This window comes from Eulemur rufifrons, chromosome 8, assembly GCF_041146395.1.
Source record: "Eulemur rufifrons isolate Redbay chromosome 8, OSU_ERuf_1, whole genome shotgun sequence".
NCBI lineage: Eukaryota > Metazoa > Chordata > Mammalia > Primates > Lemuridae > Eulemur > Eulemur rufifrons.
Window position 1 is genome coordinate 95,832,005 of NC_090990.1, and position 19,420 is coordinate 95,851,424.

The following is a 19,420-nucleotide window of genomic DNA, read 5'->3' on the forward strand; positions in this document are numbered from 1 at the left end:
AGCCTAGCTCACAGCAACCTCAAACTCCTAGGCTCAAGTGATCCTACTGCCTCAGCCTCCCGAGTAGCTGGGACTACAGGCATGTGCCACCATGCCCGGCTAATTTTTTCTATATCTATTTTTAGTTGTCCATATAATTTCTTTCTATTTTTAGTAGAGACGGGGTCTCGCTCTTGCTCAGGCTGGTCTCGAACTCCTGACCTCGAGCAATCCTCCTGCCTCGGCCTCCCAGAGTGCTAGGATTACAGGCGTGAGCCACCGTGCCCAGCCTCTACTTTTTTTTTTTTAAGACAGTCTCACTCTGTTGCCTGGGTAGAGTACAGTGATGTCATCATAGCTCACTGCAGCCTCAAACTCCTGGGCTCAAGTAATCCTCCTGCCTTAGCCTCCTAAGTAACTGGGACCATAGGTGCAGGCCACCACGCCCAGCTAATTTTTTCTATTTTTAGTAGAGACGGGGTCTCACTCTTGCCCAGGCTGGTATCGAAATCCTGACCTCAAGCAATCCTCCTGCCTTAGCCTTCCAGAGTGCTAGGATTACAGGTGTGAGCCACTGTGCCCAGCCTGTCCTGCTTTTTTAAGGTGATAGATAAAGCACTTAGGGATCTGTATTCAAGCTGAGAACATAATTATAGAGTAGAAAAAAGAGTTTCAAGTTAGGCCCTGGATAAGTATCTTGTCTCCTGTTACTAAATAGAGATGGTGTCACCCCAAAGAAAGAAAAGCTTTTCCATAATTTTATCTTTAGCTTTTCCCTAACCTTGTCCCCACTCCTCTGACCCCATGTTGTTTAGCTGACCAATATTTTTATTCTTGTTCTTTTTCTCATTAATCTTTAACCAGACTTTCTACCAAGGTTCCTACCTATTTAGAAATACCAAAATATAAATCCAAACTTGTTCATTGAGAAATCTGAGCCTTTCAGGGGCCCCAGACCCCTCTGTTCTGTTTCTTAGTTGGATTTCTGTCTTTGCAGGTTTGGAATTACAAGCTCCGGCGCTGTCTCTTCACATTGCTTGGGCACTTAGATTATATTCGCACCACATTTTTTCATCATGTAAGTAGTCATTGTGGTTCTAGTTTTGGAGCATTCTTCATTTTCTCTGTAGTAATCTGCTTGACTCTCAAGAATCCATGTTTTGATAACAAATTGTGTTTTTGGAGTAGCTCTTCTAGGATCTGTGTGGTATTGACCTTTCTGCTTTGTTTCTTTCTACAAAGGGAAACAAACACTTGGGGATACATTGAATTGAATCTAATTGGATTCAGTGGGGTCTATGAGGAAGTCCTTGTTTCTCTGTAGGGGAAAGCAGGGATTTGATTTCAACTTTGCTGAGCTAGAAAACAAAAGTTGGCAGGCAAAATCTATGTGGGGTGTTATCAGTAAGTAGTAGATGTATCTGAAAGGTCAAGCTAAGGTGCCATTTTGATAAGCTGAGAAATGTTTTGAGGTATTAACAATCATGCCCCTCTATCCTAGGATTTTGGGGTCTAGTGGAGGCTGTTCCCTTAGCCAGGCTTACTATCTTCTTTGATCTATCAGGCATCATGGTCGATTTAGATACTGAGTTACATATTAAGGACTGCCAACTTCTTAATCCAGTCCCAACCTGGCAGGATCTCCCTATAATTCTATGCTATTAGAATTAACTTGTACTATTCTTTGGCTCTCAATAAACTAAATCTCTTGAATTACATTGGAAAGAATATAGTGAAATAAATAAGAATTTACTGATTTAGTACACTTTGTTTCATTTCTTAAAATTTAAAAATTTTAGAATAGGAAAAAATGAGAAAACTACAACTGAAACATTTGTGAATAACTACTCAATAAGATAATGTATGAGATGACAAATATGACTAATAGAAACTATTTGTCATTGCCATAAAGGACTTGCTAAAGACCCTTGCCTAGAACAAGTTGCCATCTACTTGGAAAGTTATGAAAAGCCTTGTTTTCTTTTATTTTTTCAGCTCCATAAATATATCTGTGCCTTATACTTGCTAAGGTCTGTGCTAAACACTGGAGATACATCTGTGAAAAAGGAATACTTCCTTTTCTCAACAATCTTATGGACTCCAAATAGCCTATATCATCTTTACCTGTTACTGTCTGCTTTGGTTACTGAGACTTGGGAAGTTTTTGAAACTGGATGATCTGACTGGAAGAAATCACACCATAAAACACTATTCCTGTCCTAGAGTTAAAGAAAGTGAGAGCCTTTCACAGGATCTTCGTTTATAAGATTAACTATATGTAAATATAAACACATACATAATATTTAGAAGTAAATGTATTAATAGATACATAGTATGCTGTCTGCCCCTGAGAATCTATTATGCATCTGTCTGGCTTCCATTCTTAAATCTTATAGTAAAAGTGCCAGAGTTGGGAAAAGCTGCTGGAGAGGTGGGGAAGAGGAGATAGCTAGCCTGGTATCAGAAGTAGCAGCCCGGTTGCTATTAATAATCTAGCTGAAGCGTTGGGCACTGGAATGTTCCTGTAAAACAAGAGAAAAATGATTACAGGAACCTGACCGAACAGGTTTGTTTGATGTTTAAAGCCTTTGTCTGGAATATCTTTCAGGAGTATCCTTGGATTCTGAGTGCCTCAGACGATCAGACCATCCGAGTGTGGAACTGGCAATCTAGAACCTGTGTCTGGTAAAGCAGGAGGCAGAGGGCTAAAAAGAGTCTTAATTCTTAGTTTTTCTTAATCAGTTTCTCTTCAGAACAATCATCTCCCTTTCCACGTGAGCCATGTATGCTGGCTGATTACTGGTTATATTTGTAAAAAGCTTCTAAGTACAAAATAATAAATATAGAGGCAATGTCATTAGTAATGTATAAATCTGGATCTTCTGATAATTTGTTACTGGGGAAAAGAGGTCATATAGCTAGCCTTTTAGATTAAGAACTTCTAGCTGGTTTTCAATCCTTTTTCCATAAAACCTGAGTCAAGGTCTAGACTTCTGTCCTACTTTGTATTTGGGGCTAGAGTTCTATATAGAACTTTCCATGAAGAGATAAGGACAATTTAAAATGTCCTTTAAGAGGAATTCTGTACTATAAAATCTAACAGATAATGCCCAGTATGAATTACCAAGATTCCATTTATTTTGATATTTTAATATTTCTTTAATCTAAGAGGAGAGCTATGTAATCTCAGTTCTCCTGAAATTAGTAATATTTAAATACTAAAGTGTTAGAGGCAAGAAGAGAGCTATTGTTATTAGGTTATTAAGTATGAAATGTCCGATTTCCTTAAGTACTGATTTTAACAGTTGATATCTCTGACATTTCACTTTGACACTTCTTGTTTTATTTTTATTATGAAGATACATCTCAGTCGTTTTCACACACACGTTTTTGGCTTATGATTATCTTTCACATTTTTTTTTTTTAGAATAACTTTTCTGAAACTATAGATAAGTCAAAAATTCGTGTTATTTTGAAATATGAGTTCCGATGTGGAGCCAGTGCAACACAGCTCAAAATATCAATGATGTATTTGGGAAGGAGGTGGCTGTGAACACACAGTACATTGATGGTTTCAGAAGTTCTGGTGATTTTAATCTTGAAAATGACCCACATGGGCTACCTGAGACCAAGGTGAATAATGATGAGCTGAAAGCTCTAGTAGGAACGAATCCATCTCAACCTACATGTGAATTAGCAGCAAGGTTTGGCATTACTATTCCAACAATATTGGACCATTTGAAACAAATCAGGAAGGTAAAGAAGCTGAATAGATGGGTTCCTTGTGAATTAAACAAGCATCAGTAGAGAAATTGTCTGGAAGCTTGCCTTTGTTTACTGTCACGACATAAAGGCAAACCTTTTCTACACCATATTGTTATATGTGATGAAAAATGGATTTTTTTTTTTTTTTGACATTTGCAAGCATTTGGCACAATGATTGGATAAAGATGAAGTCCAAATCACAGTCCAAAACCGACTATTTGGGCCAGACACCGTGGCTCACACCTGTAATCCTAGCACTAGGGAGGCCAAGGTGGGAGGATCGCTTGAACTCAGGAGTTTGAGACCAGCCTGAGCAAGAGTGAGACCTTATCTGTCCTAAAAATAGAAAAATTAGCTGGGTGTCGTGGCACGCACCTGTAATCCCAGCTACTCAGGGAGGCTGAGGCAGGAGGATCACTTGAGCCCAGGAGTTTGAGGTTGCAGTGAGCTATGATGACACCATTTCACTCTAGCTGGGGCGACAGAGCAAGACTGTGTTTCAAAAAAAAAAGTAAAACCAAATCTGAATATTCATCAAAAAAAGCTAATGGTATCTGGTGGTCCAGTGCTGGTATTATCCAGTACAGCTTCATGAAACCTGGTCAATTGATTATAAGTAGATGTCTGCTGCAACCAGTTGGATGAAATGATGAGGATGCTTGTGATTAAGCAGCCGAGATTGGTCAATAGAGACAGGCCAATCCTCTTGCAAGACAATGCTTGATCACATGTCATGCAAACAACGCTGCTCAAACTACAGAAGCTGGACTTGGAACCTCTCTTGTCATCCACCTTATTCGCCAGACCTTGCATCAACTGAATACCACTTCTTCCAAGCTTTGGACCACTTCTTGCAAGGAAAAATGTTGAATGCTCAACAAGCTGTGGAAAACACCTTCATGATTTCATCACCACTTGCTCGCCAGGCTTCTTTGCTGCTGGCATAGGCAAGCTACCATTAAGATGGCAAAACTGTTTATAGTTTAGGCGCATACTTTGATTAATTGTACTGCTTCTTGTTTGAGATATAATAAACTACACTTTTGATTTGAAATCGGACATCTCATATTTAATATCCTAATAAAATGGCTGATCTTGTTTATTCTTATTCAGAATTGTTAGGATGACCTACCTTTGCCTCCATAAAAGTATAATTGGATAAGCATCTATTAAAATATGGAAAAAGGTATTTAGTTTAGGAGTCTATTGATTCTCATCTCTAATTTGGTGTTGTCTTTTTTTTTTCTTGCAGTGTGTTAACAGGGCACAACCATTATGTAATGTGTGCTCAGTTTCACCCCTCAGAAGACTTAGTTGTATCAGCCAGCCTGGACCAGACTGTGCGCGTTTGGGATATTTCTGGTGAGCTGCCCAAGTTCAGGGGACAACCTAGTTATGTCTGGTGCAAAACTGCAATTGCTTAAAATAGTGAGGATAGTTGACTTAAAATAGGAAAATTTAGAATATTCCATTCCCATATAATAGTATCTTTATTTCCGAGGGTAATGAATCTGCTTTGATGATTCTTCATATGCACGGTATTCTCTAAAGGAGGTTACTCTAGAAAATCATTTGATTTGAAGAGATGTTAACTTTAAGTTAGATGAGTTTTTAGTTAAAATCTATATACAGTTGGGGTATTTGATTAAGAATCAAGCTTTCTGCTAAAATAAGAAAAATACATTTTGGACAAAAAAATTTAGAGAATGAATTAATGCAGGGAAACTGGACTCTTGGATACTGTTGCTTTATTTAGAAATAGGAAAAAAAACCTCTATTAGATTTCTTCTAGTGTAAGGAGAACAGTTGGGATAGGGGAGTTGGTGATTTTTATGTTCAGAATACCTTTTAATGGTCAGATTTTTATTAGACTTCTAGGACCAGAAACTAAATAATTTGTAGTTTTGGATAGTTGAGATAATTCTTCCTGTCACAGTTTACATATCATGATTTTGAGATAAGGGTTTAAATGTTTAGTGCTGTATAAAAGAGAGCTAAGAAATTGCTAACTAGAGAATTTAAATGCATAGAAAGGACCATACCTGTGAGACGGATGGAAACTCTTTGTGTTGGAATAGGGACGTGAGACACAAAATGCTGTGATTCTCTGCCTAGGTACATTTATTTATTACTTGATAATTATCTCTCTCTATTTGTTGTGTTAGAAATTCTTAGAGATTTGAGTTCCCTGAAATGTTAGTGGCTAGACTACAAAACAGTGTTTCCTTCTATAAAAGAAAGACTCCCTCTTAGGTCCATGCCTAGTTCTTTGTGGTAATAAAGGAGTCACCCTTCTGCATTGTGCAGCTGAGGTGACAACTTTTCCCAACTCTCTTGTTGCATGGTAGGCTAGGGCAATATGATACTTGTTCTTATAGACCAATAATGATCATCCAGTTGGAAATTGGGATTCCTGGATACAGCATTCGGAATGTTGCAGTAGCAGTTGTTTACATTAATGTAGCATAGAAACAATCCAAGGGAAGATGGGGACAATTGTAGAGTAGAGCCTTGAGTCTAGATCATGCTGTCTTTGCAATTTTCAAAGGTTTAGAATTAAAGGCAATGACATATACAAGATTGTATTGGAGAAAGGGCAATGTTTTCTCTAGGGCTTTGCCATTGCAGTTTTTCATCAGACTGACTATGTTTTTTGAAGTACACCCAGATATGACCAGCCATGCCAACAGGAGGAGCTAGGCCTAGGCACTATGAGCCTGTGCCCTCTCCTCACTGCCAGTACCAGGGAGCTTAGCATCCACTCTCCCAGTAACCTAGCTATGGCTTTTCATGGTTTCTCACTGTGCACACATTCAAAGCACCCTCTCTATCTCAGGATATGGGAGCCTGATGGGGTTGGATCCCAATTCATGCTGTTCCACCTGATCAGGGGCAGTTATTTAGAATATCCTTTCCCAGCCTGGATTCTGTGAGAGAATTAAGTGCTACAGAAAGTACTTTGCATGACTGTTTATTCAGTTCTTCCAAGAATGGCATACAGCTAATGCCATTCTAGCTTGTAGAGAAGTTAATTTGTTACATACATAAACTAAAGCTTTTGGGCATTAGGGCTTAATTCGTACTTAAACATGGGGTTGAAAAGGGCCCTTATACTGCTTCACTCTGAGGACTATGGTTTGTGCCATCTGCTGGTAGCACAGCATGTTCCCTTTGGTCAAGCTAAAGCAATTTGGGGTAATTAAGTGGTTGGATTCTCATTGGCGATCATGAAATGCCCAAGGCAAGAAATACTTTTCTTCACCTTTTGTAGTCTGAAAGCTGTTTTTGCCTCAAAATTAAGGGCCCTAGATCAGAGAAGAGAGGAAGGAAGTGTGATCCCATGGGATTCATACTTGCTCTTGAATGTGTGAAGTGCATGGATTACTATATAATAACATTGCAATTGCTATACTTAGTATATGTGATAGTGAGAATTTTGTGCTAACTTGCTGTATTAATGTTAATGCTCTCTTTACCATTTCTAAGTGTTTTTCTTTACCCACAACTCTCTTGACTTCCAGTAACCCCTTAACCAGAGTGGAATTTAACTAAGAAGCAGCAGCTTTGGGGTTAGACTTTTGTACTTATCTTTTTTGGGGGCGGGGGCGGTGTCTAGAAACCAGTGTACTCTTTTCAGCAGAGATCTGTTTTCCTTGGGTTTAAATAAGACCGAACATAGAGGAATTAGCTTTTAGATCTGTTAGGGACCAGAGCTAATACTAATATTTCCAAGAGGGAAAAATTAGTTCTGAGTAAGAGTGAATATCCCCAAATTTAGAGGACTGCTGAAAATTCTAATTTTTTTGACTGTCTCTTTTTGAGCTAGATAAGCAATAAGAGAATGTAGAAATATTTAAAGGTCTTTTGATACTTTTTTTTTTTTTTTTTTTTTTTTTTTTTTTTTTTTTGAGACAGAGTCTCACTCTGTTGCCCAGGCTAGAGTGAGTGCCGTGGCGTCAGCCTAGCTCACAGCAACCTCAAACTCCTGGGCTCAAGCGATCCTACTGTCTCAGCCTCCCGAGTAGCTGGGACTACAGGCATGCGCCACCATGCCCGGCTAATTTTTTCTATATATATTTTTAGCTGTCCATATAATTTCTTTCTATTTTTGGTAGAGGTGGGGTCTCGCTCTTGCTCAGGCTGGTCTCGAACTCCTGAGCTCAAACGATCCGCCCACCTCGGCCTCCCAGAGTGCTAGGATTACAGGCGTGAGCCACCGCGCCCGGCCCTTTTGATACTTCTTACGTGAAGATTGAGCCCCATAGGGTTTAGCTTAACCTGGTAAATCTTCCTTTCTTTTTTTTTTTTTTTTTTGAGACATCATCTCACTCTGTCGCCCTGGCTAAAGTGTACTGGCATCATCATAGCTCACTGCAACCTCAAACTCCTGGGATCAAGCCATCCTCTTGCCTCAGCCTCCCGAGTAGCTGGGACTACAGATGTGTGCCACCATGACCGGCTAATATTTTCTAATTTTGGTAGAGACAAGGTCTTGCTCTTGCTCAGACTGGTCTCGAACTCCTGACCTCAAATAATTCTCCTGCCTTGGCCTCCCAGAGTGCTAGGATTACAGGCATGATTACACTGTGCTGGCCCTGATCAATCTTTTGTGTTAGCCTGGCAAAAACTATTTGTTTAAAAGGGAATATATTTACAACCTAGATAAAAAAGATAGGTTATTTTCTTAGCTTGAGCTTCCAAGTAAATTGACAGTTAAATTATTTTAATGTGCTTATACCTTTGCATGTCAAGCCCATGTAATTCAGACTCAATCTTTGAAATGGCTACTAAAAAAGTATTAATATGCTGCCAAATCCTCTCCTCATCCGTCTCTCTTTACTGCTTCCCCTGGTCCCCATTGGGAGGCATGCATCAAACTGGTCCATTCTGAGAGTGTTCTCTCTTCCTCTGGATTTGGGTAGCTTCTGTAGAAATTTTCCATCTGTCGTTTAGTCCCAGTGAGTGCCTTGTTGAAGGCTCAAATATTTCTTCTCTAAGTTATCTTTTCACTGCCTGTCACTATTCATCTGTCTGTTTTTGCCCTTCCCCTTTTCTTGGATCATTACATGCAAGTGCAACAAAAGCTTCCATTCTGTTGTACAGCCTTCTTTTTTAAATGTGTTTGTTGAAGCTTATTGGAGGTGAAGTTCCTCACAGCTGTCTGTCTTTATATCTTCCTTTGAATCTATTTCATACACCAACTCATTAGAAAAAGTTGACAGAGCCTATTAAAGGGACAAGTGAAATAAGTGAAAGGCATCCCAGCGATAATTTATGAAGCTTTCCTTCATAAGAGTACATTTTTTTGTAAAGGATCAGCATTATTTCTCTCTACTTATTGGTTAAATGCTCATCTTGGGCAGAGGACAAGATAATTAAAGCTGTCGTGGCCTTTTAAGCTCTTGCTTCTCTAATGCCAATATGGAGGCACCACTATAACAGAAGAGATATATATATATATATATATATTTTTTTTTTTTTTTTTTTTTTTTTTGTGACAGAGTCTCACTTTGTTGCCCAGGCTAGAGTGAGTGCCGTGGCGTCAGCCTAGCTCACAGCAACCTCAAACTCCTGGGCTCAAGCGATCCTTCTGCCTCAGCCTCCCGAGTAGCTGGGACTACAGGCATGCGCCACTATGCCCGGCTAATTTTTCTATATATATATTTTTAGTTGTCCATATAATTTCTTTCTATTTTTAGTAGAGACGGGGTCTCGCTCTTGCTCAGGCTGGTCTCGAACTCCTGACCTTGAGCGATCCACCCGCCTCGGCCTCCCAGAGTGCTAGGATTACAGGCGTGAGCCACCGCGCCCAGCCTCAGAAGAGATATATTATAATTTTAAAACGATGAATATAAATATAGTCATTAAACTTGAGTTTTCATATTTTCCTACAGATGGCAAAATTTAGGCTTGAAATTACTTAGGTTTTATTTTCCTTATACATAATTGTCTTTTGTTTTTCATTTTACACATGCTAGGTAATTTCATCTTATGCTTTCCTCTCAAAATATTTCTAAAGATAAAATTTTAGTCCCAGTTCTGTTTTCTCATCTATAAATTGGTATAATTGTATCTGCTTGCTTATCTCAAAGGTTTGTTATGAGAATTAAGTCATATATTAGAGTGTTTTGACAGCCACAAAATACTTTTCAAATGTAAGGTAGTATTGTTATCATAATTTTGGTTCTGACTGTAGCACAAATAGCTTTCAAAGATGAATGTAGTTGAACCACAAATGTGGGTCCTCTACAAATAAGACTCTTATTATCCTGGTATCTTTTTCTTATTGTTTTTAAATTATGGGCTAATTCCTCCAAGTGAGACTAGCCTCCAAAGATTTTAATGGCAAAGTATATGTGTTCAGATCTGTAAACAACCTTTTAAACAACAACTTAAAAGGACATGACAATTTTAATTACCTTGTTCCCTGTTCAAGAGTCAAGTAGAAGGTATAAGTACACTTTTTGCATGGTTCATGGTTTTACAGTATCTCCCACAAAATAGCTGTTTTGTACTTAATAGGTCTAGTTTCCATAACCCATTTGCAACTTCTCCATGAGTTGCCTAAAAGCTTCCAGTTTGAGAAACACTGAGCTATGGCCTCCCCAAATGGCTTTTCTTTCCAGTTTTTTGAGATGATTGGGAAAAAGTTGCTATAGAATTCATGAAGTTGAAAATGGAAATTGATCTCACTGCGTGACTTCAGAAAAAGAAAAAAAAAAAAGAAAATAAAAAAAAAAGAAAATGGAAATTGAATGTTTACCAATTGAGGCCACATTTAAGAATACTGAAGAATGGAAAGTGGGCATTAAGTGAATTAGACAGCTTTTGAGGTGAGATTTGTTGAAGAAGAGGTTAGCTGTGTCAGAAGTTTGGATTGATCTGTAGAAAGAAATTCTAGTAGTTAGTCTGTTTAAGTATTGAGGGAGCAGAAGAGAAGATAGTGAATGTACTTCAATATTTTGAATATTTTTGGAAATAGATAGAAGCTGTTGAGCCTCTCTTCTTCTTTAGTCTCTCTCAATTTCTTTTTCTCTTCTTCTTCACTGTATCTTTCAGTATTTCTGATACTGTGCTCTTTTTGATAACATTTTGTTTTCATCTTTCATCTCACTCCTTACCCCTCAAAGGTCTAAGGAAAAAAAACTTGTCCCCTGGTGCAGTGGAGTCGGATGTGAGAGGAATAACTGGGGTTGATCTGTTTGGAACTACGGATGCAGTGGTGAAGCATGTACTAGAGGTACTTATCTCTACAGCCAGTGACTGGATATGGGCTGTCATTTCGGGAATGTCACAGCATGCCATTCATTTATTCATTCCTTCAACAGATGTTTATGGAGTGCTTATTAATTGCCAGGCACTATTTGAGGCCCTGAAAATAGAATTGTGAGTGAACCAACCAACAGAGAAATGAAGCCTACGTGCCACCTGAGGGAGAGTCATGTACCTTATAAACCCAGTTGGGGAAAGAGAGAAATCTGGGCATAGGTTCCATCGCCATCTCAAGGCAGAGCCCATTCTCAAGCCTTCTGTAAGGGATAGAACAGAAAGAAATTTAATCAAAGTTACTGAGAACTAGCCATGTGTCAGTAACTTTTGTGCATGGTAAGAAAATAGAAAAGCATAAGGGAAAGAAACTAATTTTTCTTTAAGAATATTGTGTAATTTAATCCTCACAGCTATCCACTGAAGTAGGTATTATTAACCTCATTTTACAGGTGAAAAAAATTCAGATTTAGAGAAATTAAGCAATTTACCAAAGTCCACATGTATCTGATAAGTGGAAGAGCTGGGATTCACAGATGATACTTCTCAAAAATACTGCTAATTCAGAACTGCCTTATCTATGATTCTGTCACAGTATAGCATACAACTGTATCAATAGGGTATAGCATATCTTAAAATCAGCAATTCTTAAACTTTTTGGTCTGAGGCACTCCTTTTTTGTTTTTCAGTGTGCCTACTGCATGAGGATCTCTTCATACTGTTAAAACTTATTGAGGACTCCAAAGAGTTTTTGCTTTATGTGGATTATACCTCTCAGTTTTTACCATATTGGAAATTAAAACTGAGAACTTTTAAAAATATAATATATATCAATACACATTAGCTATGAGAGCGGTAACATAGTCACACATCATGTCTCTAGAAGACTCCACTGTACACTCATGAGAGAATAAGAATTAAAAAGACAAATGAAGTCTTAGTATTACACAAAAAATAGTTTTGACCTGCAGATTTCATAAAAGGATCTTGGGTGTCCTCCAAAGGTTTCCAGGTCACATGGAGAATTTTTGCATTAAGTTTTAAAATTGGTCTTATACTTAAAATGTTAATAATTGGTTGGGGAAATAAGTAGATAAGTAAAAATAAGGCAGTATATCCTAAATGCAGATGAAACTAAGTGTCGGGTTAGAAATACATATTTGGAAATTCCTATGAGAATTTAGTATAACGTTGGATAGATTGACATACTAATTCTGATGTTCAAAATCTTAGAGCAGCATAGTCGCTTGAGTCTTTTCACATGAAGAATAAATGAGAGACATCTTTTATAACCACCAGCACGGTTCATTGATTTGCTTTGAGTAACAGTTATAAAATTGTTTTAGAAGAACCACTTATTTTTTTTCTACAGGGTCATGATCGTGGAGTAAACTGGGCTGCCTTCCACCCTACTATGCCCCTTATCGTATCTGGGGCAGATGACCGTCAAGTGAAGATCTGGCGTATGAATGGTGAGTGAACCAATGGTAGCATCACCATGTGTAAGAAATTGACTGCTGGTCAGCAAAGTAAAGTAGCCAGGTCTTCTGGACTTTGACCTATTTTCCTACCTTAGATGATTATCTTATACTAATCCTGGGAACACAGCAATTGCCCCTTTCCCTTTTTTTCCTGGTGTGGTATCCTGATTTTGAGGAGTATGAACATAGCTAAGAGTAAGAATTCATCCATTCATTGACAAATATTTATTGAGTACCTATATTTTACTAGATATTGGCAACAATGTTGGAGACACAGTGGTGACTAAAACAGATAAAGCCCCTGTCTTACGGAGCTTGCATTTGGTCTAAAATGGCAGCTAGTGACAGTTACTATCAGGACAAATAAAACAGAGTAAAGGGATAAGTAATGATGAAGAAAGGGTATTATAATTGATAGGTAGATCGGAATGAAAGAACAAAGAAATATGTAAAGTTTAAGAGACTTAAATGAAGAAAATTGCCCTGTAAGAAGTTCCTAATTTAACAGTTTGTAGCAGTTGATTAAGAAGATGTCATATCTCCAAATCCCAAAATTATAGTGGTAAGGAATTGTGATGACCTAATTCTTTTTGTCCTTTAGAATCAAAGGCATGGGAGGTTGATACCTGCCGGGGCCATTACAACAATGTATCCTGTGCCGTCTTCCACCCTCGCCAAGAGCTGATCCTCAGCAATTCTGAGGACAAGAGTATCCGAGTCTGGGATATGTCTAAACGGTAAGGGAGTCATTGATGTTGTGTGACCAAATCCTGGGGCATGCCCCTTTCTCTCTCTTTAAAATTAGATTGGAATATTTCTTTTTGTCTCAGTATCTTCAGCATGTAGAAAAATCAAATCATATGTTGTGAAAACCTGAAGAGACCTAGAGATCGGCTGTTTACAAATTTTCCATTAAATAGGATTCTTCATGTGTATTCTTTTTCTCCTCAAAATTTAAACATGTTCTTCTTCCTCCCCTTTCCACTAATTCTGTAGCTAGAGAAGAAATAAGAAATGAAAGCAATACAGTAGAAAATTATGATGAATGGGGGAAATTAAAATATCAAAATAATATGGTCAGTTTGAATTCTCTTCTTTCTGTTCCTTGGTAGAATTTATCATGACTACCTTTACTTAGGATACCCAGTTTACTGTCTTTGATTTATATTTTTAATTAGCTTGCTCAATATTCTTATATATGATGGGCTAAAGCTGTCTGGGAAGTTAATATTTTTCTTTGTGTACCTTTTGCTTTCCTAGGACTGGGGTTCAGACCTTCCGTAGGGACCATGATCGTTTCTGGGTCCTAGCTGCTCACCCTAACCTTAACCTCTTTGCAGCAGGTAAAGGCCATTTCCTCTCTTTCTTAATTGCTTCACTTCAAAGTTTTTAAGAATTGACAGTGATTCTCTATTAGCTTTGTCTCTGGTAAATGCATAGCTGGATGACAAGGAGAAACAGAATTCTCAGAGCTACTTAGTTGAAGCTTTTTTTCCCCTTCCCTTCTTGGAATAGTGTTCTTTCTCTACCAAGATCCACTTAACAGTTCTCAGACTGAGAAGCTAGAAGTTAAGTTTTATACATTCATTTAGCAGATACATACTGAGTGCCATGCCCTATTCTGAGTGCTGATGTTGTAGCAGTGCATAAAACAAAGTCCCTGCTTTTATGGAGCTTGTATTTGTAATGAAGGGAGATAGACCATAAAACAATATATATATAAAATGATGCATGGCGAAAAATGCTTTGAAGAAAAACAAAAGTAAAGGGAATAAAGAGGGATGAGAGTGTGGGATTTATTTTATGTTGGGTGTTTAGAAAAGTGAAGGGGAAAGAGATTGGGAACAGCAAATGCAAAGATAAGATGTTAGAGGTGCTCAGTAGCATGTTAGCAGGACATCAAAGAGGCCAGTTGGAGCACAGTGAATAAGGGACTAAGTAATAGGAGGTGAGACCAGGCCAGATTGTGCATTGTATTATAGGCCATGGTTAGAACTTAAGATTTTCTTCTGAATGAATGGAAAGCCATTGGAAGGTTTTGGGTAGGGAAATGACATGATCTGGTTTATGTGTAGAGAGCAGATAGTAGGAGGGTAAGAGTATAAGGGTTCTCTATGGCTGTGGTCTCCAACCCCTGGGCTGCAGCCCATTACCAGTCCGTGGCCTGTTAGGAAACGCTGCACATCACCACCTGAGCTTGTACCACATGCCCCCGCCCCCTACGATACTCCATCCCACCAATCCTAGTCCATGGAAAAATTATCTTCCGTGAAACTGGCCCTTAGTGCCTAAAAGGTTGGGGACCACTGCTCTAAGGGGTGGATGATGCTAGTAGGGAAAGAGCAAAACATTTTTTAAAAACAGAACCATAAAGGCTTTTTAAACTAAAATTCATTTTTTCATGAAATACTTTTTAGGATTTTTTTTTTTTTTTTTTGAGACAGAGTCTCACTCTGTTGCCCAGGCTAGAGTGAGTGCCGTGGCGTCAGCCTAGCTCACAGCAACCTCAAACTCCTGAGCTCAAGCAATCCTCCTGTCTCAGCCTCCCGAGTAGCTGGGACTACAGGCATGCGCCACCATGCCCGGCTAATTTTTTCTATATATATTTTTAGCTGTCCATATAATTTCTTTCTATTTTTAGTAGAGGTGGGGTCTCGCTCTTGCTCAGGCTGGTCTCGAACTCCTGAGCTCAAACGATCCGCCCACCTCGGCCTCCCAGAGTGCTAGGATTACAGGCGTGAGCCACCGCACCCGGCCAGGATTTTTTAAAGAGACAGGGTCTCCCTCTGTTGTCCAGACTGAAGTGCAGTGATGTGATCATAGCTCACTGTAACGTTGAACTCCTGGGCTCAAGTGATCCTCCCGCCTCAGTCTTCAGACTAGCTAGGACTATAGGCATAAGCCACTATGCCTGGCTAATTTTTAAATTTTTTTGTAGAGGTGGGGTCTCTTTATGTTGCCGGGATGGGTCTTGAACTCCTGGCCCAAGTGATCCTCCTGCTTTGGCTTCCCAGAGTGCTGGAATTACAGGCATGAGCCACCACACCCAGCCTATGCTCTTTTTATACACTAAGGACGGAAATTATTTTAGTTTCTGCCTTCAGGGAACTCTACTTTCCCTAGTATAGTAGGAGTGATAAATGATTTCAGTGCAAAATGATAAGTACTATAAGAGAGGTTTGTGCAGAGCTTTAGGGGAACACAGTGAAGGGCATGTCTAAAGGTGGCAGTGTGAATAGTATTAGGAAAGGATTCACAGAGAATTACTTGAATAAAAATTCTAAGAATTGAGAATTTAGGCAAATAAGGGATGCATTTAGGTGTCTTGCTTTGTGTTTAGCATATATGTATAATCCTCATCCTTGCGTATCTCCTGTTTTCAGCTTTCTTTCTTGCCTATAGCTAATTCTTTCTTCTCTTCTCCCTGTCCCCTAGGCCATGATGGTGGCATGATTGTGTTTAAGCTGGAACGGGAACGGCCAGCCTATGCTGTTCATGGCAATATGCTGCATTATGTCAAGGACCGATTCTTACGTCAGTTGGATTTCAACAGCTCCAAAGATGTAGCTGTGATGCAATTGCGGAGGTAAATCAATCTTGTTTCTTCCCTCTAAACCCTCTTATCTGTCACTGTGATATAACACCCACAAACAAGACTCTTATTTTAAACATTTTGGATCTCATCTCCTGTCATAGATGGAATCCCCATTAGATGAGCCTGTTCAGTTTAAACCCTAGGAACATAGTAGGCAAGGAGTTCACCTGTTGGAGAATGCTAGTGACCCTGTGGATAGGAAATCATACTATCAGATCTCTTGCAAACCAGAGAAGGTTTCTTGGTAGGGAGTAGCCCAAACGGGTAACAGGCCTTTTTGCTTTTATTTGGCATTATTCTGGTAAAATGCACACAATTCTGAACTAGAATATATGTCCCTGGAATGATAACCTCTGGGATGCCTGGCAAAAGGAACTGTCCTTTTAGAAAGCCAGCTGCATCAGCATGCTGAAACATTAATGGTGGCAAACTTTGGCATGAGGGTTTGATAGATAACCACCCTCTAGCATCACTACAATAAAAAGATGGGTTTATGTGAACACTCCAAGGAACAGGAGAAACCAGCCAGAGACAAACCGCATCATGTTACTCTGTGGTGTCCACTGCAATTATGTGTAGGAATTTGAATCCAAGCAGAACAAGTCCCACTCACTACAGTAACCCTACCTTCTATTGAATAATTTGACTTCTTGTACAGTTTACTTTTTTAAACTGTTTGTTCAAAGCTGAGATAGGTACATTCCCAAGCCTTAAAGGAAGGAAGAGAATAAATGCAATATTTATTTTTATTCCTGATTATGAAAGTGATAAGTATATATGTATAAATACTGGCTAAGTTAGAAGTATAGGGGTAATTCCTTTCTTCCTTCTGTTCTTATGCCTCTTCCTTATTTTCTGCTTTTTCTATATATCTCTCTAGTGGCTCCAAGTTTCCAGTATTCAATATGTCGTACAATCCAGCAGAAAATGCAGTCCTACTCTGTACGGTGAGTAACCTATGGAGTCATCCTTGGTTTTCTCATTTTCCTTAAGGTCTGTATCTCATGCCCTTAGGGAACATTTAATGGCTCTTTATATTAGAAGCTATTTAATGGTCGTTTTGCTACAGCTAACACAGTGCAAGCTCAGAAGCTCAAACCAGGTAGGTAGACTTTAGTTGTCATAAATATATTGAGCATTTGTAAACTTGTATCTCTCGTGAGGCTAACAATGTCTAAATTTAATGGAATATCAAGATGAATGACCCAGATCACTAAAAGTGATTTGAGAGAATGTTTGTGACTATATCTTGTGTTATCTTTATCTGTTCCTTTGGGTGAAAATGGAAGAACTGTGATTTTGAGAGAGAGAGTTCTTTTCAGTGGGGTTGCCTTCAGAGTCATCAAGGAGCTGTCCCTATGTCTTGCCACTCAATTTGCAAAAGAAAAGAAATAACATCCTAATTTTAGTGCCCTGGTGGCCAACTTAAAAAGCATGAAAACTTCTCTTTCCCCATATAACTTTTGGCGTTTAATCTCAGTCTTTCTTTAATATTTAGCAGTCCCGTATTCTCCTGGCAATTTTCTTTGATGTCTTTTTTTTTTCTTTCAAGCAGACTTTTAAGTTGATGAGTACTCACGTGGGGCACTAGAATATCAGGTTCTTGGTCTGTTAATTTGTGGACTAGAGAGCAATTCTTGCTTTCATTCAAATAATATCTGCATCTTTGGAGGTTAAGGAAAATAAAGTGACATCAATGCTGAGTTGTTTGGCAAGGAGCCCTATAATTCTTAGATGTGGAAGCATTCAAATGCCCACTAGATGAAGGGTGAGAAAAGTATGGTTTCAGATTGTTGTCTGTGCAATGGAACTGTTTTCTCTGTCAGAATAAACTGGTAAACTGGTATCTTGGATGCCTCTCACTAACATTATAATTTCTCCTTTTCTTCTACAGAGAGCCAGCAATTTAGAAAATAGTACCTATGATCTGTACACCATTCCCAAGGATGCTGACTCCCAGAACCCTGATGGTAAGCATTCAGTTTGTCTACCCTACTCTGCCTCCAGCTCTCCTCACCCACAGCATCACTTCTCTTCAAGTTTTTACACATTCCATCCCCAGGCCATTGCAACATCACTCATGTGTGTTGGCAGGTGCTGCTAACAATTGCATCAGAGGCAACCATGGTGTGAAATATTCATGTTCCTCCCCCATTTTATTACTCCAGCTAGATATATATATTTTATAATTTGGTTATTAGAAACTCTCCATTTTCTCTTTCAGCACAGCATGTTATCCTAGTTTATTGTCAACTGAGATGACTTTCACCCTGGTAGTTTCATTTATTTAAAAATGTGGTTCCAATCTTACAATGTCTCATCCTGGGACTAGGGATTTATACTCTCCCATACACGTCCAGATCCGATTTGCTTCCTTTTGCATGTCAAAAAGATGAGACTGCTAACAGCCCCACACCCCACCTGGGATCCTAGGATCCAGCTGAGACCCCTGTGTAACTCTTCCATCACGACCATCCCTTACTGATATCCTTGTGATTAGAACTTGCTGACAAAACATTCTTAGAATGGGTTTGACTATTGCTTATGTTCCTTTCAGTATACTTCCTTTAGTGACCTTGTGGATATTGCCAGGTCAGAGGTTTATTCTTCAGATCTCCACTCTTACTAGCATATTTTCATGATATTTTAGACCCCATCATCAAATTCCTGAGAACCATTTTGCCAGCTCTGTTCCTTTAGTGGAGACCACTGGGTAATAACCAGTGTTCAATTAGGTAATAATCATTGTTGCTAACTGACTGACTTACTCTCTTTTAAATGTGATCATAAAGAGAGAAAGAAAACCTGTATGTATGTAGTATCCATAAATCAAATTCCCCTTTATAAATTAGTCAGTTAAGCCATTTGTGACTAAATCATGTAATTAGTCCCTCCCAACTCATCTCCTTGCTTTTTTCCCCATATTTATTTACAAGTAGTAGAGTGTAAAATACCTTTTTTTTTTTATTACCACTTTTATTTTCTCTACTCCATTTCCAGGGGGAGTAATAAAAGTGTAGCCCAATGATGGGCAACAGAGAAGAGGAAGAGAAAAACCAAAAGCTTAAATAGTATGGTTCCCCGGACCCTGGAAAAATAGGAATATTTGTTGTGATAATAATTAGTTTTATGAATTGCCTGACCACTCCAGGTGCCAGAGAAGTACAAGGCAAAGCTGTCCAGCATGTTCTGTTCACTTTTCTGCTGCTCTAATAGGCAAAAGAGTATTCTGATGCATTCTTCTGCTTATCCATCTACAAGTTTCCCAGAGAGTGAATCATCCATTTCAAAATTCTAATCAGCCACTAAACTGAGGAACATTTTGTAATTCTCA

General features: G+C 38.8%; 1 protein-coding gene across 2 annotated transcripts in view; it reads left to right on the forward strand.

Moving 5' to 3' along the window:
* COPA (COPI coat complex subunit alpha) overlaps window positions 1-19,420 on the forward strand; it is a 44,380-nt gene that overhangs the window by 7,744 nt on the left and 17,216 nt on the right. For both annotated transcript variants that reach the window (XM_069480355.1, XM_069480356.1), the window contains exons 4-13: window positions 977-1,057; window positions 2,588-2,664; window positions 4,997-5,106; window positions 10,875-10,984; window positions 12,383-12,482; window positions 13,093-13,228; window positions 13,752-13,834; window positions 15,927-16,077; window positions 16,967-17,033; window positions 17,981-18,056. In XM_069480355.1, coding sequence (XP_069336456.1) covers window positions 977-1,057; window positions 2,588-2,664; window positions 4,997-5,106; window positions 10,875-10,984; window positions 12,383-12,482; window positions 13,093-13,228; window positions 13,752-13,834; window positions 15,927-16,077; window positions 16,967-17,033; window positions 17,981-18,056 — 991 coding nt within the window. The remainder of the gene's footprint in view (window positions 1-976; window positions 1,058-2,587; window positions 2,665-4,996; window positions 5,107-10,874; window positions 10,985-12,382; window positions 12,483-13,092; window positions 13,229-13,751; window positions 13,835-15,926; window positions 16,078-16,966; window positions 17,034-17,980; window positions 18,057-19,420) is intronic.